This window comes from Danio rerio, chromosome 7, assembly GCF_052040795.2.
Source record: "Danio rerio strain M-AB ecotype USA chromosome 7, GRCz13ab, whole genome shotgun sequence".
NCBI lineage: Eukaryota > Metazoa > Chordata > Actinopteri > Cypriniformes > Danionidae > Danio > Danio rerio.
This window is the reverse complement of record NC_141027.1, coordinates 35,937,334-35,963,235: the sequence shown is the minus strand read 5'-3', so window position 1 is coordinate 35,963,235 and position 25,902 is coordinate 35,937,334. Positions and strand designations below refer to the sequence as shown.

The window sequence follows — 25,902 nt, the reverse complement described above, 5'->3', positions numbered from 1 at the left end:
TATTAAATTAGATATCATAGTATGATCTTTGGGTATAATGTCAGATACCGGTCACAGACTATTTTAATAATTCAATCCACCTAAAGGTTATAATTATTATTAATATGATTTCACATTCAGATTTGGATCAACAAACAATCTATTTTTTTAACGATCTCTCTAACTCAATAAATTATTAGTCTCTACAGTCCGAAGTACTGCAAATACATTTCATGATTGCAAGTACTGTTAAATCGATAACATTTTTATATACTAACAGTTTATATGCTCAAAATAAGGCTAATACTATTTAAAAAATAGACTGTGTGAGTGTTTTGTTTTTTAAATGCATCCCCAAGATGAACAACAATGAATAAACAGAGTGGGTGCAGATGACAAAAACAGTCTGACAGTATTTAAAAAGAGTTTACTTTCATAAAGACACAGCACATTATGCATATCAAGTCCTCCTTTACCAAACTAATGAAGCCTGGTAGTTTAGACTCCCTCTGCTCCTCCTGGGACCCTGAACTGAATATCCTGAACCCATTAAAAGTTCTCTATGGTGTGATCTGAGGGGATTTTCTAAAGCAGGTCTTTGAGAGGGACATTAAACAGTCTTTAACAGAGCTTTCATCTCTAAAGCGCTATCAGTAGGCGCAGAGCAGGCTGGCACTGCCTGGCATGCTATACTGGGCTGCTGCCTTTATCAGTTCACTTTAATTAGGAAACAAGCTTCTGTTTCTGTATCTGCTTAACCAGCCATGTGCCACACATATAGAGTGCATACACACACATGCACACACAGGCATACACATATAAAGTAAGAGCACACAATGATTGATGGATATAATGCAAATTAGACATATACTCTCAAACACAAGTTCAAAAAATCTTTTGTTTACAAAATGAGTATATTGTCACTTCTGGGGAACTTATAAAAGATAAATGGAACCACTGTTCATTTTAAGATTAACTTTGATGATGATTATTAATACTAGTCCTGTTTTTGTGCAGTAAAAAACACACTGAAATATAACATTCTTTAGGAGAGTATGCAGGGTATACAAAGTAGAAACTAATCATAAATGTAAATGAGGCTTAACAATGAACAGAAAGAAATGAGGGTGTAAAATGGAGATATAAATAGAGAAATAATTCACTCAATTAACAGGTGTGTAGAATTAAACTACAAGGACAATAATAGGACACTTGAAAAATGCTAACTAAACCTAAACAGTATTTAGACTCATATTATTATTATTATTATTATTATTATTATTATTAGTAGTAGTAGTAGTAGTAGTAGTAGTAGTAGTAGTAGTAGTTGTAGTAGTAGTAGTATCTACAATTATAAATCTTTTTGAGTTGCTTAAATATATTTTTTAAATAAGTTTTCAGAGTATTTTTCCTAAAAGTAAAACATATATTTAACCTTAAAATGAGTGTTGATGTGGGGGATTCAGTCATTCATTCAATCACTCATTTTCCTTTGGCTATTCCTTTGGGGTCGCCACAGCAGAATGAACCACCAACTATTCCGACATATGTTTTATGCAGCAGATACCCTTCCAGCCGCAACCCAGTATTAGGAAACACCCATATACTCTCACATTTACACACATACCATATGGCCGATTTTGTTTTACCAATTCCCATATAGCACATGTCTTTGGACTGTGGGGGAAAGGGGAAACCCACACAATCCAACCCAACCCAAAAATGCAAACTTCACACAAAAATGACAACTGGCCAAGCCAGGACTCGATCCAGCAACCTTTTTGCTGTGAGGTGACAGTGCTAACCACTGAGCCATCGTGGCACCCTTCATTCATTCATTGATTAATGCAGTGGTCCCCAAACTTTTTATCACCGCAGACCGGTCAATTCTCGACAATTTCACCACGGACTGTGGTGTGGGGATTGAGGGGTGGGGTGACATGCAGTGCGCTAATGGCATTCATTCAACTGGGTGCGTCTGGAAGGTATGAGCGCGTTACATCGCTTGTGTTCGCAAGCCATGCACCCTAATTCGAAATAACAAACTTGCACAAACTCTAGAAAAGACGTGATAATTTGCAATCTTCAGCAGTTGATCTTCTTTCACAGACATGGTGGATTCACCTGATTTGTTGGCAAATGGTTGCGGATCTGTTCTTTTGCACTTTGCAGGTCCTTCACTGGGCCTTTTTCCCCTTAGCAAACAAACTTTTCAAAGATGTCTGTTTCTTACTCATTTTGCTAGGGCGTTCAACTGAGATATAAGCAAGAGAATACAGTTATTTTTTTAGAATAAAAGATTTTTCTAAATAAAAGATAACTCAGACTCAGATAATAAATAAAAAGGAAATAATTAATGATTTATTGTGTGGCTTGTTATCAATTGATCCACGGACTGATACTGGTCCGCAGCCTGGTGGTTGAGGCCCACTGGACTAATGCACAGCATATTTGTCTTTCCATCCATAATTTTTATGCAAAACTCTAATCTTCACCTAAGACTTGGTTTAAAACCTAAAAGCATACCTATTTATAGGCTTCTATCAAAATTTACCTGTTTGATTGCACAAGGAAGAAAGTTTATTTAATTTTTGCTTTTAAACCTTTGTCTCTCTCTCTTTCAGTCTCTTTATTCTTAATCATAGCACTTTCTCACACCATTCATAACACTTGTGGAAAAACACACTCATTCTCAACTTATACTGTAAAAAGCTATCATTTACAACATAAATGCATTTATACTTACAGTATATGAGTAGCTGTGGGAGATTTGTAGCTCTAAAATGGGGAGCCAAGAGGAACTAACTGTCCCACAATCCTTGCTACACCCATCAGGTAGGTGGGGATACACCCTTTTGTTACAAAGGACACAAATAACTTTTCAGTTTTTTTTTTTTTTTTTTTGAAGTGGAAACACAAATGGATAAGAATAGAAAGGGAAAGGTGTCTATTGAGCTTATCCCTTCAAAAACAACATTAAAGATAGACTGAATGAGTGGAATGGCTAATTTCCCAGCACAAGGTCAGAAAAGAGCTTGAACTTCCAATAGGAATATAATGTCGAACAAAAGAATCACTCATAAATGTACGCAAACCAATGACATGTTCCAATGCCCTCTGTGCAAATTTCTCGACAACAGCGTTAAAGATCAGGGGAAACGTGTCAAGAGTGACGTGCCAATTGTGAGCAGGAACCCATACACCTACATCCTCATGCGCGTAAATACGAACAGCTATAAATGCAACAATGATGTCAAACTGAGCCGCAAATTCAGCGTGAGATGTTTGTGCCTTCCTCTCCACCCGGCCATTACATCAAATTATTTTCCTGGCTAAAGTTCCCTCACGTTGAATTTCACAACCTGACATTGATAGCGTACAGTTTTACTCTCTCGTTCCCCTGTTCCTCTCTTAAACTCCCATTATATACACAGTATGTGGACTCTTGGGATCATCTACATTATCCAGGGCTTTAGTACACCAAACTCATTTGCACTTCTTATATGTGTAGAAGGGTATAGGGCCCTGAGAGACCTGGAAACAGTTATTCTCACCAGCCTTCAAGGTTATATACGTCATTATGAGTGGTAGTTAAAGAAAAGAACAAGTTTTCGTGTTCAACGGTAGGACACTGACATGCCATGAAAGAAACCAGAAGAGGCCAAATGTCAGAACAAGGTTGGGTTGAAACATTCGAATGTATGACAGTTTGTATGGTTTATCAATTACATTGAAGTGGAGTGACACCAGGAAATGTTTTAAAAGTCCAAGCTCTGCTCAGGACTGAAGTTACTTAAAATTATTAGGGTTGAGAGAAGCAACTGATGAAGTAACTGACTCGTGACTTGAACCTTAATGTAAGTAACACTCAATATTTCAGCTGAAGCGGAGTTTCAGACTAGTTACAGCTGAAATAAAAACAGCCTTTCTTTTTAACCTCGTGTCTGGTTATAAAACTGAGCTTAGCCGTAAATCAAACCTCTGCCTCGGCAAAATATCTTGAGTTGCAAATTGTAAATAGTGCTTTGGAGACTTATATTTTTTGACATGAGTACACAAAATAAATATCTAAATCATTTTAGATTTTGGCACTTCTAATTCCCTAAAAAGGCAGAGGTCTATCAGGCAGAATAGCAGCTCGCTGTAAATCTATCTGCCCTGACTGTGGCCAGCCGAGGGTCACTGAGGAGTCAGAGTTTTGAGGAGGTATAAAGCGGTTACTTTATGGCTATCCCAATTGTTGTGCATTAGAGTTATGTGCATTGTATTAGCTCTAATGAAGGGCGTAAATTCTCAGTTTTACGAGCAGACCTTTACGAGGAAGGGGAAATTGTAAAACACACGCTTTTTGCGTTACCATTTTTTGTCACCCTGCCTCAGGAGTTCACGCTGCACACACGCTGTTTTCATTAACCTGCGGATGGTTGTGTGTGTGAGGATTGAGTCTGAGTAAGAGTCTAGACCCTCATCTGGAAATCAGCATTGAGTGACTTGATAAGAGGCAAGCGTTTTTGAAGTATTGTGTGTCACTACAACATATGGACATCTAGATTTAATGGCGGTCTGTAGAGGATTTCTCAGTTTGATGTTTATATTTGCTGATAATTGTGATTCAGTGCACACATGATAGCGTCTTAATATATATATGGTAATATTAATAAATAATGAAAACACTTTTCGTATAACTAGGGCCAGACAGAATCTGCGGACATTTTTTTGCTATTTCTGCGCAGAATTTTGTTAAAAATCTTATGTGGAATGGTTTTGGGAGTATCATAACTAAAATCTTAATATATAAAATAAAAAGATAGCAAAATTTTAACTATTATTTAATGGTTACAATGCAAATCCAATTAGATCCACTTTATTTGGTAAACAAAGCAAGTCTCTCATATAATATCTCTACTAAAAGAAAATATTACTTTACAAACTATGTTGTAAATAAATCATAAAAAATTCCATATTAGTCAATAACATTACTGAAATTATTTTAAAAACTGAATAAGTATAAATGTACACACAGTAAATAAGCAGAATCAACGATGGGCTAAAAATCTGCAGATTTCTCACAGATTCCGTGTGGGTCTACTTAAAACCTAGCCAATCACCAGCACATTCATCCAGTACACAGTAAATCAATAGAACTAACCTTGCAGCATTAAATATAGACAATGATCTTTATAAAATTAAATTAAATTTAATACATGAATGAACAACCAGATGAACTATATCCTTTCTTGCCTAAGTATAGAAAATATACTGTACAGAAATCCCACTTTTGTTTTGATAACTTTATTATAAAATTTGGGTGAATTAAAAGTTTGATGATCAATAGCGGCGGTACACTAAAGCAAATTTAACACTTTAGAATAATGGTCTATTAGTTCAGGGGTCCCCAAACTTTTCAACCTGCGACCCCTAAAATAACAATGCCAGTGACTTGCGACCCCCAAATTCCTCGGAGGTGGTTATAAATATACAAATGTTGTGCACACAACAATAGGGCTATATAAATACAAGCATATTGACAACACAAAAATGTGCAGCAGTCTAACAATCGTATAATTTTTATAGTGATTTATTAATTTGTTTAATTTAATATTAACCTCAACTAATGAGACTGGTGGACACAATATCTATTCTTGGTTTAATTTTGAATGCCACCAATCAGAGATCAATCTCTATATTCAGTTGTGGCCTGTATTTATTTATAATGTATTTGATTGCCATAAAGGTGTCAGAAAGTTTAACCTGGTGCTATAAAATCAATCTGCTGCAGCTGACACAATTGCTGTGTTGTTAATCTAATGTAAACACAACAATCCTAAAAAAAAAAAATTTAAAGGCTGATGGCTTTTCATTTGCATGTTATTGTTTTTTTTACTAAAACTACTATTTTTTATCTTCTGTGAGTTATGGTTAAAATATGGTCACTTTAATAGTTGAATAAAATTTATTTGGCTTTTGGAAATCACCAAGCAACCCTCTGTCATTGTCCCGCGACCCCCCAGGGGGTCCCCACTCTCACTTTAAGAACCAATGCATTATTTAATGTTAATTAATGTATTTACTAACATTAGCTGATTATAAATAATCTTGTAACGCATTTATTAATCATAGTTCAACATTTGTCTAATGCATTATTTATATAAAACTAATGTACCTTGAGTTAACATGAACTTACATAAACTAATGCTATTAACATTAACAAAGATGTAATAAACATATTACTAATTGTTTGTTCATGTTATTAAATATTTTAACTAAAATTAACTACTGGACCATTATTTGAAAGAGTTAAATATATGGGAGATAGGGAGAGAGAGGGAGAGATTCTCTCTTTCTGTTTCTCCAGCATCTCAGTGTAGGGCTGTATAATTAATCAAAATCAAATGATTAGCTAATCGCTAGGGCCAGAATGGAATCTGCGGATATTTTTTGCTATTTCTGAGCAGAATTTTTGTAAAAATCTGCAGATTTATGTGGAATGATTTTGGGAGTATCAAAACTAAAACCTTAAAATATGAAATAAAAAATAATACCCTTTTTACTTGTATTTAATGTTTACAATGCAAATATAATTAGATCCATTTTATTTGGAAAACAAAGCAAGTCTCTCATATAATATACCTACTAAAAGACAGAAAATAATACTTTACAAACTATATTAAAGTAAACTATAGTAAAAAAAAAAAAAATATATATATATATATATATATATAAATATTTTCAAATTAGTCAATAATATTACTGAAATTAATTTAAAAATGAAATAAATATGAATTTATACACATTTACTCAAGTAAATAAACAGAATCAATGATGGGCTAAAAATCTGCGGAATTCTGCGTGCGCAGATTTCATCTAGGCCTACTATTCACAAGAGGCTGCGATATGAAATATATATGTATTATTTAATTTCCCCTGCCCAGAGCAAATGCGTGACTGTCGTCTGTGCGTGACAGTCTTACTAGCCAAATGAGTGAGCCCACTTTTGTTCTGCGCAGTCAGAATTGCACAACCGAATTATGCGGAACGGCCACATTAAAAAGCAAACAAACAGGAAAGTGCGGATAAGGTGGATGATGGCATCTGCCGCTTCAGAAGTATTTATAGACTAATTAATCTCTAAGAAAAACAGAACATCGTTAATATGGGAATATTTTGGTTTCAAAGTCACAGACACTGAACAAAACAGGTAATTTGTAAGAATTGTTGCCACAGCATGAGGAAATACAACCATCAGCACCTAAAAAAGCACCACAGGCTGAGGAGTGTCTTGCTAAAAAGTCAACTGAAAGTATTGACAGTGACACTCAATCTAGTAGCAAGCAACAGCAAAGAACAATTTAAAAGTTGTTTCAGCCATGTTAGCTTGCTGAGTGTTTTTATGTTTGTATAATAAGCTACACTACCTCCCTAATTTGAGTTCAACTTATTTAAAGAAAGTGAAAGGTCATTTTATTTGTTTACTGTTTGTTCTAGAGGAAACTTTCAGAATTTTTTTTTATTATAAATTATAACAATAAAGTTGAATAAATGTTTAAGTCAATATCTTTTCAGTTTCTTTTTTAAACTAACACTGCATTTTAGCAGTAAGAAGCTATTATGCAAATTATTAAGCTGAAACTTAACTACAAAATTAAATTGCAAATCAAATCGAAATCAATTTGTTGCAACATGTAAAAAAAAAATCACAATTAGATATTTTTCCAAATCCCACAGCCTTATCTCAGTGATACCTTACAGTATCACCACAGCAAGAGGTCAAACATTCTTAAATGGTAAAAGTGCTTCTTTGGTGGATCTCCCTCCCAAATGTGTCATTTCAGTTCTATAATTTTCTACGCCTTGACACGAGCCGTATAATTATGCATAAGATCAACATATTTTTTCGCATGCACGCAAACCCTCAGCCCACTCTCTGTGGCTAGTTTCGTAAATGCAATGGATGTGAGTAGAGGTTGCGTGGATGGTGATTCAAAAGGAAACACCCCCACAACCCCCCTTTTTTCCCACCCAGCCAAAAATACAGATCCTCTCCCTTTACACACTGACAAATCAAGCAATTATGTGGGAGTTGATGATGTCATCATTTCTCCAGCCCTGTCTTCATTTATAAAGGTCTCGACACATTTCACATTCAGCCGTTGCCGTAAATGAAAGAAAAGATGGGGTGAGAGGGAGAAAGAGAGAGAGAGAGAGCAAGCGACAGAGAATAAAGATTGAAATATCTCCTCAGGACATTCTGCTTACTATTTCAGAAGCTCTCTTATCTCTCTCCACTCAGCTCTGTTAATATAATGGTGAACAATATTTCATGAAGGGCAGCTGAATACTGCCACGCTGACACACACCAGCTCTCTTTCTCCTCCCCGTGCCCTCATCTGTCTTTCTACTCCTCTTCTTTTCTGTAGGAAGCGAGGGACAAGGTTGGAAGGAAGGCTGATAAGCTCTCTTAGCGTTTCGCCCCTCACCCCTCGCATTGCCAGTTTCCCCCTCGTTTGCAAATATTTTCATATCAATAATCGGGCAATTTCCGTACATGCTAATCCATCAAAGCGAGGCCACGGGTAATCCAGCGCGGCTCCAGGTGAAGCGCTCTCTCCGGCAGACATCTGTTCCTGGAAGCGTGGCACAAAGGCCTTCTCTGTCAGCCTTGATTGATCAGGGGAGGGTCTCGTAGCACAGAGGAGGCGCAGCGCGTATCAGAGATGCTCGACACCGGCACCTGAAGAGGTATTCTCTCTGGTGAAGAGCCCCAATCAATGTTAAACAGCTTTCAAAGTGCCACACTTTGTCTGCGCGTATCAGGAAATGCTCGCTCCTCTCCTATAAGCGAGAGAACAAAAGACACGAGGAATAAAAGCAAAGAAAATTCGGATCAGTATAATATCTATAAATGCTGACAGGGTGGATTTTGGATGCAGGATTTTAGATTAGGGAGGTTTTAGAGCAACCGAATTTGCAGAACAATGAGATTGTGTGTTTGATTTTAATTTCCCTATAATCTACTCAGCATGTAAAGGATATGCTCGCTCTCTCTCTCGTTCTCTGAGATCACAAATGTAGATGGAGCAAGAGAGTGAGGGGGAGAGAGAAAACAAAATGAGCAAAGCAAAGCGGAACGAGAAATTGTGAAGTCTCATTAGTACCACATTTATCATCTTCTTTGTATGGTTTTAAACACTGACTAGGTCAGATCTTTTCAGGCACCTCAAGGGAAATCAGCATTTGTCAGCGCCCAAACCGGCTCTGTTCTACACACACTCTTAATTCATTCTGCTAAAGAGGCTCGCCGGCCGCCCGTGGCACCGCTGATGATTTTACACCCATCCTCGTGAAACCTTGGCTGACTGTCGCTCTCAATTGGCTGTCTGAACACACACTTGTCCTTTTTAATCTCGAGCCGGGACTGTTCGCACAGAGCCCTACCTGGGGTTCTGCACCGTCTAATGCAAATGATCTGTGTTGAGACAGCCATGCATGTGAGACATTGCAAATTATACTTCCTACAGCCGGTAATTACAGCCGAGAGCCTTACTGACTCCCCGGTAGCGGGAACACGATGTGAACAAGACAGATATTATATATTATAAATGCTATTAATGTATCCTCATGCAAGGTCAACATAGGACAAGATGTTGGAGGATGAGAATATGTGTGTGCTGCAGCAGGTGAATGCTAATAGCTCCTGTCTTGTGGTCACCTTTGCGAAGTTGTGCTAACACAGAGTCGGTCATAATTCCTATCCTCTGTCAACCCTGCCGTTTGTTTATCGCCTGTTTGGCACCGTTTACACACAGATACTGTATCATTACATCTCAGTCAAACGGTGCTGATCATCCACCATACAGACACATCTCCACTTAGAAACTCACACCAGCGACACAGGGAGGGAAACAGACTCTACAAAGACAGAGATGACAAAAAGAAGAAAGACGGAGAGTGCGTGACTTCGAGTGGTGATGTTGAGAGGAAGAAACGCCTCTGAAAATCTCCATTTCATGTGAGTTCAGACAGAATAGTGTGCCATATGTAAATAGTAGTTCAATAATGGATGCCCCATCGCTGCTTTTATTTGCTTTGCACGCTCACACACACTTGCGGTGTGCGAGACACAAATTAGAAAGCATTTAAAAGGAAATATTCAAAGGCAGGCAAAGCCAGAGGAATATCAGTTATTATTTTTGATGTTGCAATTTCTGTCACTTTGATGCAATCAGTGAGTAGCCTGGGCGTGTGGGGCTCTCAGGGGAAGAGGACTGTCAGAGTGAAGAAGCTGGTGGGAGGGTAATTATCACAGATCAAACCCCGCTAGTTAGCAGGCAGAAACAGGAGGCAAATGCCAAAAACCAGCCAATGTTTCACAAACGCTTGTTCAAGGATATCCTAATTGCTATAAGTGGTTCCTTCAGGACTGACACATCAAACGCAGCCAGCTGCGTGATGTCATCACTGTGTTGCCGCCGTGATGCTCCTCAGCAGGCAAATTAAGGGAAGAGGGCAAAGCAAAAGCACACAAGGACAGTTTCCTGCCATGTGCGTTCAGCCTACACACACACACACACACACACACAAATGTCACTTACACTGTTTTTAGCATCAGGCCATGTGTCGGGCCTAAACGGCACTGCTCGAATGCTGTGTCTGACAGGAAATCAAGTTGTTGTGTAACTTTATTTACCATAAACTCTTATGGAAACTAAACAGTTTCATACAGACCTCACAGAATACGGAATACATGATTCACTGTTTAAAACATCAGAATACTCTGTATGTTTCCTTCAAACAACAGTAAATATTCTTTGTATTTAGTGTCCATTGAGAGATAAATGTATGAGAGACATATTGAAGTGATATTTAAATGTTTTGAAATGAAAATATATTGTGCCAAGAGTATAAAACAACAAGTACTGTTTACATTTTACAGCTTTATTGATGTCTTTTCAAAGACATACACTAACAAAAGTTTCAAAGGTCTTGAGGTCAGTTTTTGAAGAAATCTTCTGTTCAACAAGACTGAAAAAAATATTTTTTAAATGTTTTATTGTTTTTCTTCTTTTTCAAGAGTTCACACTTAGTTGATGATGATTATAGAGCGTGTTTGGCATGCTGTCCCGGGAGAGAGCCCTGAGCTCATAAGATCCTTGAGCCCAGGGCTCCTTCTCGTTGCAGGGAAGATCTCGAGACTGTTATAGCTGTTGTAGCTAATGAACAAACAGGGATTGCTATGAAGAGATAACTACTTACTAGGAGCATGTCTATTGTGCCGATTTGGATAAGTCAATTAACTTAAGTTGCATGTTTTTGAACAGTGGGAGGAAACTGGGGGACCCAGGGGAAACCCATCCAAACATGAAGAAAACATGTAAACTCCGCAAAGAAATGTTGACTGGCTTGGTAAGGGCAAGAACCAGTGACGTTCTTGCTGTGAGGGAACAGTGCTAATCACTGGGCCATCTTGCTACCCATCTAGGAAAGGAGGAGGAGTAGGGGTGGAAGGGGAGATTATTCAGAAAAAGAAGATGGCTGGGGTATGGAACTTTATTTATGGTGACTTAGGAATCGTCTGATTGGTGAATCATGAATTGGCTAATGCAGGACCAGCTGTGTTACAATCATAAGCAGATGATACTCGAAATTAGCTTATAAATAAACAAAAAGTAAATTCACATGGTACGATTATCATTATAAAATGGTTTATTTAACAAAATAATATTATTATCAGGTGGTGGCATGGTGGCACAGTGGGTATCACAACCTTACAGCAAGAAAGTCCCTGGTTGGAGTCCTAGCTGGGTCAGTGGGCATGTGGAGTTTGCATGTTCTCCCCGTGTTCATGTGGGTTTCCTCTGGCTGCTCCGGTTTCCCCGACAGTCCAAAGACATGAGGTATTGGTGAAATGAATAAGCTAAACTGTTCGCAATGTATGAGTGTGAATGAGTGTGTATGGCTGTTTCCTAGTATTGGGTTGCAGTTGGAAGGGCATTGCTGCATGTGCTGGATAAGTTGGCGGTTCCTTCCACTGTGGTGACCCTAGATTAATAAAGGGACTAAACGAAAAAGAAAATGAATGAATGAATGAATGATTAGTATTGTAACAAATTATTGTTAAAAAAGATTTGTAATTTATTATTATTATTAATCATTTAAATTTGTATCAACAGTTTTTTTATGTATTTTACTTTTGATGGAGAACAGCAAGAGAGATGAAATAGGAAAGAAACGAGAGCTGCAGAGAGAGAGAAAGAAAAACTGCACACAGACTGCACTGTTGTCCCTTCATTCTTTCCCTCTCTCAGATAAAAGCAGTTTTCATCACAGACAAATTCCAGCGGAGCTTCATAAAATGTGAATTTGTCCTGTGTGTATGGCTGTATATCAGTGTAAGTGAAGTAATAATCTGCTTCCTATCAGCTTTAAGTAATCACCCTTGTGGCGGCGTCTAACGACCGGAATCAGAGACTTTAATACCTCCCATAAGAGCAGATCTCTTTAAAAAAGTCAAATAAAACCCAGTGTGTCAGTCTCCCTTAAAACCCGAAGATAAACTCAATTATTTTCCCCCTGTCTCAGCAGAAGGACACAACAGAGACCTCTGAAATTACTTGCTCGCTCACAAGGACTGTAAAAGAAGGACTATTTCTAGAAAGAGGCTATAAATGTGACGGGAGGCAAGAGAATGAAACACAAACCGCCCGCGTTGTCATAGCTGGACTCGGGGTAATAAGAGCGACAGAGATACGAGTCACTTCGCATGATAGTGAGGTTTAAATCAGGCCAGGCATCAGGGCGAGCTTTAGGGCTATAACGGCTGACAAACCGAGCCACTGACAGGGGTAATGGATGGCAGGCTGTGGCCTATCTATCCGTCGAGGCGATGGTGAGGTGCGCAACTTCACGGGGACTCTCTGATGCACGAGAAAGAGCTCGTAAAGTAGCGCAGGGCACCTGACCTCTACAGCAGACAGCGGACTGGCAGGGCCTTTACGACCCACGCTGGATTTAATGGCCAATAATGACTGGAATAACCGCTTAAACCTTAACGGACCCCGCACGGCTTTGAGCGGAGCGGGAGATGATATATTTGGCCTGCCGAATGACAGGGGCGATGTATCAAAGGGAAGGAAGGAACACCCTGGAATATATTTGTGCATGTGTGGGTACTGTATGTGTGTGGATGCAGGAGAAGCAGAGAAACATGGGATGAAGCTTGTAGGATCGCAGTGTTCACACATGACAACAACAACGGTCACTCTCATTCCAGTATAAAGCAGGAACAAAATGTGCCTGTTCAGGGATACATAAATCCACTGTAAATGCAATATGAGGGCTTGACACTTTGATACGCAGATTTATTTATTTTTCCCACCCAGACTTTATTCTAATTTATAGCGCACCAGCATCCTTTGGCCTGAGATCATAACACCAATTCATTAACTATTGGCACCAAAGTGTATTCCGATTTTCAATAAACTCTCTCTCTCTCTCTTTCTCTCTGTCTCTCTCACTCACTGCTCTCTATTTGAGAGCCTGGCATGTTTTCAAGCAACATATGCTGCCATAATCTCTTAAAAAGCACCATCCAAGTCCAAATTTAATTATGTAATAGCAGGAACGCAGTCAGAGTGCAGACACAGCAGCTTAGCCAGGAAACAGCATACTGGCGTACCGCTTCACCGTTCTTCAGACATCCACACTAAAATGTCAACCACCATAATGATGTTATAAACACAACAAAATAAAAATAATAGTTTTGGATGCAGCAAAACACAACTATATAACTGTACTAAGTTGCTGTTGCTGTTAACTGTACTATATAAGCTTAGTACAGTTTTTGGTTTTGTTTGTTTATATTACTATATTGTTTTATTACAACAACAACTACAGAATACCACAACAGATAAGTACTTCAGTATGGTTCAAAAACACTGTTTTTACTTCAAATCAATATAATTTATTTTACTCGATTATTATTTATTTATTCATTTATTTTTTGAGGTGGTTAAAATACATTTGAGAGGATTGTGTTCATAGTCATTTTAGATTAGGGGTGTCCAATTTTATTTCTTATGAAGAGCCAAAAACCAAACTTGACTAAGGCCAGTGGGCTGAAGATATGTACAGTTGAAGTCAGAATTATTAGCCCCCCTGAATTATTAGACCCCCCCCTCATTGTTTTTCCCAATTTCTGTTTAATGGAGAGATTTTTTTCAACACATTTCTGAATATAATATTTTTAATAACTCATTTTTAATAACTGATTTATTTTATCTTTGCCATGATGACAGTACAGAATATTTTACTAGATATTTTTCAAGGCACTTCTGTACAGCTTAACATGACAATTAAAGGCTTAACTAGGTCAATTAGGTCAACTAGGCAGGTTAGGGTATAGAAAAGTTATTGTATAATGATGGTTTGTTCTGTAGTTTTGTAGACTATCTGGAAAAAAACAGGGACTAGTTTGGGCAATTCTGATTTAGATGTAGTAGTCAAACGCATTCAAACAGCCACAAAAGTTTGTTTAGACTCTGCTGACTGATTCCTAAATAATACAGGGCATGTTGTTGAAGCACACTAAGGATTTAAACTTTGCTTTGTGAAATTGCTAGTTTGGTTTGAAGATGAATAAAATTATAAAAGGAAATGTACTCCTACCTGTTCTTATTCTAACACAAAGTAAAATTAAACTAGTTTTGCAATGGTACAGTACATTGGAAGGTCAGAAAGAAAGTCCATAGACCCACCCCTGAAAGAAATCAGGAAAGAGGTTAAAAGTGAACAGTAGAGGCGGATTAAAACACCAGATCTAAATGGTAATGTGCTTTCCTGATTTACTCATAAAACAAAGCTCACCCTAATAGTTGGTGTAAACAGCCTGCATTTAATTTTGCAAACAAATGTTCACTACAGAATTAGCATAGCATTAGTAGAGTGTTAGTTAAGGGTTAGCAGAGGCGGATTTAACCTATAAGCGAGGTAAGCGGCCGATTTAAGCCCCATGAAATCTCTGGGCCCCCAATAAATATCTAGAAGTATAAAGTAAACCTATAAACTATATGTAACATCATTTTCTACCATATTTTGTATGGTGAGAAATAACCAAATACAATTTTAACGTAATTAAATACTATTTAGTATACAATCAAATATAATATTATTATAATAATGTAAAGTTGTTTAATAATAATATTACAAATAAAATATCCAGCAGTCACATTTATATATTAATTAAAAAAAAATCAGTTGTAAGTTTATGTTTGGACAACTAATGCAATAATTTTAAATGTCATAAAGAAGATTGAGTGATATTAAAAAAAAAAAAAAACAGCAATATAAACAAATATTAAAAAACAGTTGTAAGGGTGCATTTCAGGACTTGGGCCCTATGGCTGCAATTTGCTTAGGGACCAAAAATCACTAAACCCGTCCCTGTGGATTAGAGATCTTAAATGAGTAGAATATTGTGGGATAAACACTAACGTGTTAGTATGTTATGCAAACAATCTACAGTAGAAGCCAGAACTATCAGCTCCCCTGTTTATTTTTTCCCAATTTCTACTTAACAGAAAGAAGATTTTTTTTCCAACACATTTCTAAACATAATAGTTTTAATAGCTCATTTCTAATAACTGATTTATTTTATCTTTGTCATGATGACAGTAAATAATATTTGACTAGATATTTTTCAAGACACTTCTATACAGCTTAAAGTGACATTTAAAGGCTTAACTAGGTTAATTAGGTTAACTAGGCAGGTTAGAGTAATTAGGCAAGTTATTGTATAACGATAATTTGTTCTGTAAACTAACGAAAAAATATAGTTAAAAGAGGCTAATAATTTTGACTTTAAAATGGTTTTTAAAAAAAATTTAAAAACTGCTTTTATTCTAGCCGTAATAAATCAAATAAGACTTTCTCTAGAAGAAAAAATACTATCAGACATACTGTGAAAATTTGCTTGCTCAGTTAAACATCATTTGGGAAATATTTAAAAAGAAAAACACTTCAAAGGAGGGCTAATAATTTTGACTTCAACTGAACTCTATCAACGTGTGGTTGCAAAGTTACCTCTTTTGAACAGAATGTCTAAGTGAGAGGTCAAAGCAAAATGTTGCAGACCTGTCCATACTTTACCAGCATTGAACCTACTGGCTTTCAGTGTATAGTGTAAAAAATGCACATATAGTTTCCTCCCCTTTTTTTGCGTCCCAAGCCAAAGAGATTTGGAGCAACACAAGGATGAGTAAGTGATGACAAAACTATCCAATATTTCATTGCAAAGTCTAACTTTTCCTTTCTCTTAGCATCCAATATCATTAGAGTGGCATATTTCCAGTTTTTAGACCACTAAGCCCACACTAAATCCCTCGCATGCAGTAGCGGTTTCCCACACTTTCTATTCTCCAGTTTTGAAGATCGCTGATGTTTATGTGAAGGTTGAAGCCTGGACTGCTGGGTAGTGGTATAACCACAGGCTCCATATTCGATGAATAACACACTTCTAGTATGTTTCATATGTGTTTTATTGCATTTATGCCAAAGTTTATTATGCAAAGAGAGTCTCATGCGATGTGTCACTGTTGTAGAGCATACACAAGATCAGTGCTGCGGTACATCCAAATATATCAGCGATACGGGGTCACCTTTTGATTTGAGTCTAAAAGGACACGAAATAGATAAATCCTGCGAGCAAACTGTATTCTTGAAAGATTTCCTTGGGTCCTGTTCACATGCCGCCGTTACACAGGGGAGTATGCTTTCGGCATGCCCGCGATAACATTCCCTCTGCACAATAGTGTAATCTCTGTGGCTCAGGTAGTGTGTGATCTGCACCCTGCAGTCGGTTTGTCCCAGCATTAAAAACACTCGCCGGTCTTTGTGCTTTTACAATGAATTAAGCGGATTCCGACAGGGAATGCTTATCGGGGAAATTTTGCTTCACTTCCGAGATAAACAAATCAGGCTAAATAAGTTCTGCGAGAGTTTCACTAACTCGTTGGCTTCCTAATCTGTGGGACTGCTTAAGATTACACCTCCAGATCATTTTCCAACAAGAGAAAAGAGGGCAAAAGTTAAGCTTGTGTGAAAAGAGCATATTGTTGGAATAGGCATAGACTTCTGCATGAGATGGCTTACTTTAGCTATTGTATTTTTAGTAACAAATCAGATACTTGTGTCAGATGATTTCTTTTTTTTTTTTTTTTTTTAGGAAAAAAACTGTAGGGAGCATTGTTTGTAGATTAGAAAATCAGGTCACCGGTGAAAAAATCATTTAATTTTTTTAATCTGCACACATGTTTGTTTTCGGCTGAAACTCAGAGAAGCTCCCAGGCAAAACATAAAAAGCATTCCTAAGCAGTCGAGTTGCTCTTATAGAAAATACCTCAAAGCGTTTAAGATAATACACAATCGTGGATTGAAGCTCAATCTCACTCCCTCTTCCTCTTCAGATAAGTGCTTCCATTGATGAGACCTGGCATCCTCCTCTTATCTCCAGAACACTTCACGGCAGGAACAGGGTGCTTGAATAAGTCTTGCAAGATTGTGACGGTAATATATCCACCTAATCGTGGCTCGCCATAACTTCTACAACTTCTCATTTTGCCAACAATAATGCAAGACTTATTTCATGCACATAAGCAAAATTATTTCTCAACTACATTGAGAAGTTGTCTGTGCCCCTCTGATAGCTTCCAACTTAGAAAGCTTGCTAAAGGGATATTTCTTTCACTCCAATAAGAATATTTGCTGTTAATTTAGTCACCCTCAGGCAATCCAAGATGTAGACTCTTGTTCTTCAGTCGAACATTAAAGAAGATTTTAAGCTGAAATCATGGTTTTGGTGATTTATATGCAAGGCAAGAGCCACTAGGCACTTTAATTGAAAAAAAAATAATAATAAAAAATAAACAAAGTTAATATCTACAATTGAATCAGAACTATTAGCCCCCCTTTGAAAATTTCTTTTTTAAATATTTCCCATGTGATGTTTAACAGAGCAAGGAAATTTTCACAGTATGTCTGATACAATTTTTTTATTCTGGAGAAATCTTATTTGTTTTGTTTTGGCAAGAATAGAAGCAGTTTTTATTTTTAGGCTCAAAATTATTAGCCCCTTTAAGCTATATATTTTTTGATAGTCTACAGAACAAAGCATCATTATACAATAACTTGCCTAATTACCCTAACCTGCCTAGTTAACCTAATTAACCCAGTTAAGCCTTTAAATGTCACTTTAATCTGTATAGTAGTGTCTTGAAAAATATCTAGTCAAATATTATTAACTGTCATCATGGCAAAGATAAAATAAATCAGTTATTAGAGATGAGTTATTAAAACTATTATGTTTAGAAATCTGTTGAAAAAATCAAATCTTCCCTCCATTAAACAGAAATTAACTGTTTATTTAAAAAATAAAAATAAACAAAGGGGCTGATAAATCTAATTGTATATAACGTTACATTACAAAATTATTATTATTAATCAGCCTCTGCATAATAATACTGTGGTTTTAAATAATACAAAAAAAAAATACAAAAAAATAATACAAAATAATACAAAAAAAAGGTAAATAATTTCTATATTATTTGTTTTCTTGGGATAATAAGACATGCTTAATTGCACAAATAGTAACACTATACATAGTATACTTTTATGTTTAAGAGACTATAACAATGTAGCACCAGTCCAACAGAAATGAAGTGTAGAAAATTCTGACAGGGCATACACTACCGGTCAAAAGTTTGAGGTCAGTAGGACTTTTAAATGTTTAAAACTAAGCTTCTCCTGCTCAATAAGGCTGCATTTATTTCATTCAAAATAAAGAATAAATTGTGAAATAGTGAAATGTTATTGCACTATAAAATAACTGTTCAAAAGTAGTTTATCATTTAGTTTAATCATGTATTCCAGTGATATTAATGATGAATTTTCAGCTTCATTACTCCAGTATTAAATATTATTAGCAATATTATTATTTATGGTAATAGTAATAATAGCAATTGAGACTGGAGTAATAATTTGAAACTACCTACAATAAGAAAGCAGTTCTTTAAATTTTATTAAATATTTAACAGTTTAACATTTCTTTTACATTTAATAAACACCACCTTGGTGAACAAAATAATTTTCTTGAAAAAAAAAAACCTGACCTTAAACTTTTGACCGGTAGTGTTCCTGTGGATCTAAAATTGTTTTAGATTTTTGGTTTATACCCAATAGAAATGTAAATAAATAAAATTCATAATACAATTTTAATATAGCAAAATAATAATAATAATAATGATAAACATTTATATAATTCTAAAATGTTAAAATTATACACAGTGTTGTTAATAGTGCTTACATCCAATCCAGTGAGTTTAGAAATTCCTGACTGGCCTTTTTTGGCTCAGAAAGCAGGATCTTAGCAGCACTTTTCCTCCACTCCACAAAGTGGCACTGCGCTGTGCGCTGCATCACAAATAATAGGACCCAGGAAAGAAGCACCTCCTTTTTTTCTCTCATTTTTTCCCCTCAGACTGTCCCTGTTAACACTGTCAGCACAGCTGTGTGTTTGTTTCACTCTGCCTTTCCACTCAGACTCAATCAAGCAATAGGATGTGATCTGCAGTCATTAAAATTAGCCGCTTGCAGGAGCCAATTCATTTGCATTCTGCAAGGCGTGTTTAAATAATTACTTAAATGGCATATATATTTTTCAAATGGCTCCCGTCTGTGCTCTGCTCTGTACTGCTGATAGAGGTTTGCTTGTTCTTTCACAGCGAGGTGCTTTCACCTAATGAAACCGGAGATCAATAGAACTGTTCTTTACTGTCATATATGCTGCACACACACAAGGGAAATAAGGGGAATATTTTTCATTCTCAAATGTATTATGGATGTCATTCTTTATTTAGTACTGTGTTCAATTCCAAACATGGTACATTGGAGATTTTTTCCCTTGGTCTGCATTGCCTGCATATGAAAATAAGAAAAACAAAAAGGGAAATGAAGAAAGTAGCGAGTAGAGAGGAAGAAAAGAAAGACAGAATCAGTGAAATAAGTGTTTCAGATGTAACGCTAAGCTGCTCCCCGAAGGATTATTCGGAAATTCTGTTAATCTTACATAATTAAAAAATGTACAGACATTTACATATTAATCTAGTCTCAGAACTGACACATTTCAAATCAAGTTCTCAGTCGCAGAGTGAAAAAAAAAAGAGAGAAAAGGTTGTGTGAATGAATAAAAAGTGTAGATAAGGCTGAAAGGAAGAGCAAGAAAGACAGAAAAGGAGAGCAGAAGACAGAGCGAAGGATGTCCTTGGTCTTCAGGTGGATTTCTTATCTCCTGCAGAGGACCTTTCTTATGTAATCAGTGTTTTCATTCAGCCGCTGTTTCGGATGATTGTGCGCGAGAAGAAAAAGCCATTTGGAGCTCTGCTGTTCGGATCGGCCCCTGTGAATGGATTCTCTCCACCGCCAAGAGCCCTAACAGGCCCAGAGCCTGTCGAAGGTCACTGCTATTATTTGAGGAGGGAGAGGCGGCGTTATAACAGACAATGATAGGGCCTTAACCCTCATTTAGAGGTGCCATTTCTCCACCTGACCCTCTTGCTAAAATGTTATTTTGCTCATGTCCTGAAACGTGATAGCAGCACAGAGTATCATCAGAGTCTAATAGCTCTTCTAACAGCTCTCCACATTGACAAGCTTCACCTGTGATGTCCAGTTTATCTCCGCAGTTGACCATGTCTGTTTCCACACTCACGGTTCAATCAAAATCTATACAATGTTTACCGTTGCATGGTGTAGTGTCCAGTTGTCCAGTGTAGCTATTGTCAGTGACGTGAAAAGGCAAGGCTTTTTGTTCATATAACAGTGTTAAACACATACATTTAGGTGAAAAAATATCAGAAAAAAATATAAATAGGACTCAAAATCAGAGATGGGAAGTACAGCAACAAAGTACAAATACTTTATTACTGTAGATTTTCCTGCTATTAGTACTTTACTCCACTGTTTTTTTTTTTTACTTTTTAATTTTACTCTTTACATTTTTACACAAATATCTGTACTTTCTACTCCTTACATTTTTAAATCTGGCTTTTTACTTTCGTTCTCATGTGCTTGGTGGCGCAATCTATAATATTTTGTGTCATTGCACAATTTAACAGCCTTTTTGATGCAGTTAGTCTATTTTCATCATCGCACACCAAGGCTATCATGCACCATATGTAAGTTTAAGAAGATTTTAAAGATTTTGCTCCATCAGATTACAGTTAAACAAGAGAGACACAATACAGTCCAAAATTATGCCATACAAATGCTAAAGGTAAACAGTCTTTGGTCCAGCTCTGATCATACTGCACGACATTTCTCTGTTCATATTTCCTAATACAGAATTGATGCTGTTTAACAGTTTTTTATTGATTTTTAATTGACTTTATGATTTTACATCTAGGCATATTACTATTCAATTGTTTTTAAACAGATGTTTTCCAACAACAAAAGTAACTATACTGAGCAATTAATAAGTATAAATATAATGCAAAAGATCCTGAATTTATCACATGAATAAAATATCATGCACATGTTTTGTAGGTTGTAGTCACACCTGTGTATGTAGCTTTTAGCAAAGAATAAATAAATTAACAGAACTGCAAAAGTAAATATATTTTTAATTTAGTCAATAAAAAATATTCAAATATAAAATTTAAAAAATTTCCAAATATTTTTTATCAAGTTCAGTGTAAAATGTAAGACATTACTTATAACGATATACAAGCCTACATACTTATTTTTAGAGTGTATAAGCATGAATGGCAGCTGTTGTTTTTGATCTAACAGCCACAAAACTACATGATGAATGCTGTGAGTTTGCATCAGGATGATGATACATGGGGGGAAACCGAATATTTACCTACCCAGTGAAACTAATACATGTAGTAGTAATAGGTACTTTTTACTTAAGTACATTTTTGAGACGCTACTTCTTTACTTTTACTTTAGTACAAAGGTGTCATCAGTACTTCAACTTTTACCAGAGTCGTTTTAAACATGAGTATCTGTACTTCTACTTAAGTAAAGGATGTGTGTACTTTTGCCATCTCTGCTCAAAATATGCTGTAAAACGAGTTGGGTTCCACACAATCGATTTGCGCTGAGAGAACAACAGAATCAGTAAGAGCTTTATTGCCAGGAATGTTCACACATACGAGGAGTTTGTTTTTGTGACAGATTTTCTACAGCGCAACAGAATTACAGGGACAGGACAAAAAACAGATACTAAATATATTTAAAAAATAGAAGTAAGAATGCAAATGTACAAACTGACGAGTGTATGTACAGGTATATTACTTTTTGCTGTTATACTGTATGTGCAGCTGTTATGTGCAAATTGGCATGTGAAGTATGTTGTTAAATAAGTGTATATGTGCATAAAATGTTTATAGCAAGTAGTGATGTTTGTTTCATAATTATTATCAGCGTGTTCATGAGATGGATTGCCCGAGGCAAAAAACTGTTTCTGTGTCGGGCACAGTGGTCCGTAGCGTCGACCAGAAGGTAAAAGTTCAAAGAGGCAGTGTGCTGGGTGTGAGGGGTCCAGAGTGATTTTGGCAGCCTCTCTGCTTGCTCTGGATAAGCAATGTTCTTGGAGAGTAGCGAGGGTTGTACCAGTGATTCGCTCAGCAGTCCGAACTATTTAACGTAGTCTTAAGAGGTCAGATTTGGTAGCTGAGCTAAACCAGACAGTTATTAAAGTGCAGAGGACTGATTCAGTGATGACAAGATGAAGAAATCCATTATTCAGTTTACTTCGCCATATTGGAATGAATTTATTTAGCGTATGTTTCACAGCGGATGCCCTTCCAGCTGCAACCCAGTACTGGGAAACACCCATGCACACACATTCATACACACACACACACACACACACACACACTATGGCTAATTTTGTTTACCCAATTTACCTATAGTGCATGTGTTTGGACTGTGGGGGAAACCCACACAAAAACAGAGAGAACTTGCAAACTCCAAACTGAAATGCCAACTGACCCAGCAGGGACTCAAACCAGTGACCTTCTTGCTGTGAGGCAACAGTGCTAAGCACTGAGCCACTGTGTCACCTCATGACAGAATTAGGTTTCCTATTCGCTTTTGTTTTTTACAAGTTTAAGTGGATTGATTATAAAACAATTCAGTATCAAAAACAAAACCTTTAAACTTGTGTTGTTTCAGTTCATTTTGATTAAGTAGTTTGAACATACAGCAACCATATTTGTTTGAGTGTAGGATCTTTTCCACTAGGGTGGAAATGTGTGTCTGTACATTTAGTTTAAAATGTAGACAATATTTGAGTAAAGTGTGTGTGGCAAACTGCAATTAATTTGCAGAATGCATTTTTGTTAAGTGGAGAAAACCTGGAAAACATCAACCATCATAAAAAACTAAAATTCTAAACAAATAATTCATTCAAAATACAATAAATATATCTAAGTAGATGTAGAAATATATAACAAAACAAAAACAACTATACAGTAAAGACAAAAATAGAATTTTATTTTTGTACATTTTTTTACACAAACATGTCTTTCTCAGAGGCCCAGGCAGGGGTCTATAGCGGGCTCCCCTCATCCAGCCAGGCTGCCTGTGCCGGTCATCCCTGCTGAGGTCAGAGGGCCAGAGATGATTAGGAGACAGAGGTGTTGAGGTGTCACCTTTAGGGCCAGACTACTGAGGGGCAATGGAGCACCTTTAAAAAGGCTGCCCTCTGCCATCATTCAAAGCAGATGGGACTGCGTGTGTGTGCGCATGTTTGTGTGTGTGTGTGTGTGTGTGTGTGTGTGTATGTGTGCGAGAGTGTGTTTGTGTGTGTGTGTCTCAGCTCTCGTTTGGGGGATGCAGCCGCTGGCAGACCTCAGCACTAAAACTTATTAGCTATGCAACTCCAGCATGGCCCAAACCACACTGGTTTGGTGAGGGAAACCGCTGATGCTCTAAACCACTGTCAATACAACACATACACACTCAAGCCAAAACACACACGCACACACACAAACACACACACACACACACACACACACACACACACACACACACACACTCAGACAAATAAATAAACACACAGGAGTGAATACATCAACAGCTCCTGGCTATCATCTGATATAATGGAAGATTCTTGCAGCAGTCATTCAAATTGCATTCAGTCTCCCAATAATGCCCTGGGCACATGCAGGAGGAAGAGAGCGATTGCAATTGGATTGCACTTGTGCAAGAAAACAAAATCGGAATCAAGCCATCTTATGGGCTTTCATTTCCAATCACATTTTCTACTCCACTTTTTAAAAACAAAGCACAGTTTTTAAATGGAGAAAGAATATGTGGAAAACAACTGAAAGTCAGGTTCTCAAACAAACTTTCAAAAGAAAGAGTAGCACTCTTCTTTATTGGCATCTGTGTAGAACCCTTATCATCCATGGAGCCTTTTATTTCACTTGTTTTATTATTATTATTTTTATTTTATTTTTTTATTTTATATATTGAAAATGTTCTTCTATGAAAAAATATATATATATTTAAATGTTCCTTGAGGAACTGAAAAAAAGAGATTATTTTATGTGATCACTGTAAAGACTTTTTTTAGCTCTTCCTGACACCTTCATTTCAAAGTGTCATTGGGCTTTTAAAATATTATATGTGGCAGTCAACTCCTAAACACTAACTGCTCTTACTGCTAAGCTCTTACTAATCTACTAAAGGTCATCATGTGTGGTAGAAACATACTGTGTGGAGAGACATTCCAGTATTTTGTGTTTTTTTTTTTCTTTTTCTGCAGTATATATTGCAACAAACCATCATTATACAATAACTTGCCTAATTACCCTAACCTGCCTAGTAAATCTAATTTAGCCTTTAAATGTCACTTTAAGCTGTAGAGAAGTGTCTTGAAAAATCTAGTAAAATATTATTTACTGTCATCATGACAAAGATAAAATAAATCAGTTATTAGAAATGAGCTATTAAAACTATTATGATTAGAAATGTGCTGAAAAAGAAACTTCTTACTGTTAAACAGAAATTGGGGAAAAAAATAAACATACACACACACACACACACACACACACAAACACACACACACACACACACACACACACACAAACACACACAAACACACACACCGAAATGGTTACTGGATTTTAGAATGACCAAAACAACATTTAAGATGTTTTATAATGTGCTCAGCCTGCTGGTTTGTCCATTCACACACTTTTTTAATGCCCATAGTGGAATTTGTTCGGTAAAAGTGTTTCCATCAACTGTTTTGTATGCGCATATCCAATATGCAGAGCTTGTCTATAAAAGATATTAAAAAAAACCCCGCAAGTTCTGAAAGAGATCAAACTGTAGTCAGGTAAAGAAAAGTAACGCAAAAGTACTGTAACTCAAAAGTAATATAACGCATTACTTTCCATGAAAAGTAACTAAGGAACACAATTAATTACTATTTTGGAGGAGTAACTCAATGTTGTAATGCATTACTTTCAAAAGCAACTTTCCCTAACACTGCAAGTCAGTGTTTTCAGCTTTCTTCATTTTTTTAATTAATTTGTGTGTGTGTGTGTTTGGAAATTTGGAGCCACTTGAGGGTGAGAAAATTTCCATTTTTGGGTGAACTATCCCTTTAAGCTGACTAGATGAAAAGAATTAGAGACAGACAGAGAATAAAACGAAGAAAAGAAAATCAACCTCAAAAGAATAAAATAAAATAAAATAAAACAGCAGATTAGAGAGAAGAGTAATGTGGTACATTTGAACCTGGATAAGAAAGGTCACAGTAAACACTCGTAATCGTCCATGAACATCCAAAACACCAAAAAACAATAGGCGGGATTTCTGGAACAATGCTCTGGTCCTACAAAAACATCTCATTAC

General features: G+C 36.6%; 1 protein-coding gene across 7 annotated transcripts in view; it reads left to right on the top strand.

The window, feature by feature from the left end:
* The window catches only part of LOC147836041 (uncharacterized), a 305,239-nt gene that overhangs the window by 229,260 nt on the left and 50,077 nt on the right, over window positions 1–25,902 (top strand). For 2 of the 7 annotated variants that reach the window (XM_087261527.1, XM_087261526.1), the window contains one exon: window positions 8,397–11,049. The exons of the other annotated variants lie outside the window; for them this stretch is intronic. In XM_087261527.1, coding sequence (XP_087117653.1) covers window positions 8,397–8,428 — 32 coding nt within the window. In that variant the 3' untranslated portion in view covers window positions 8,429–11,049. Of the gene's footprint in view, window positions 1–8,396; window positions 11,050–25,902 lie in introns of those variants that run through there. 7 annotated transcript variants of the gene reach the window in all.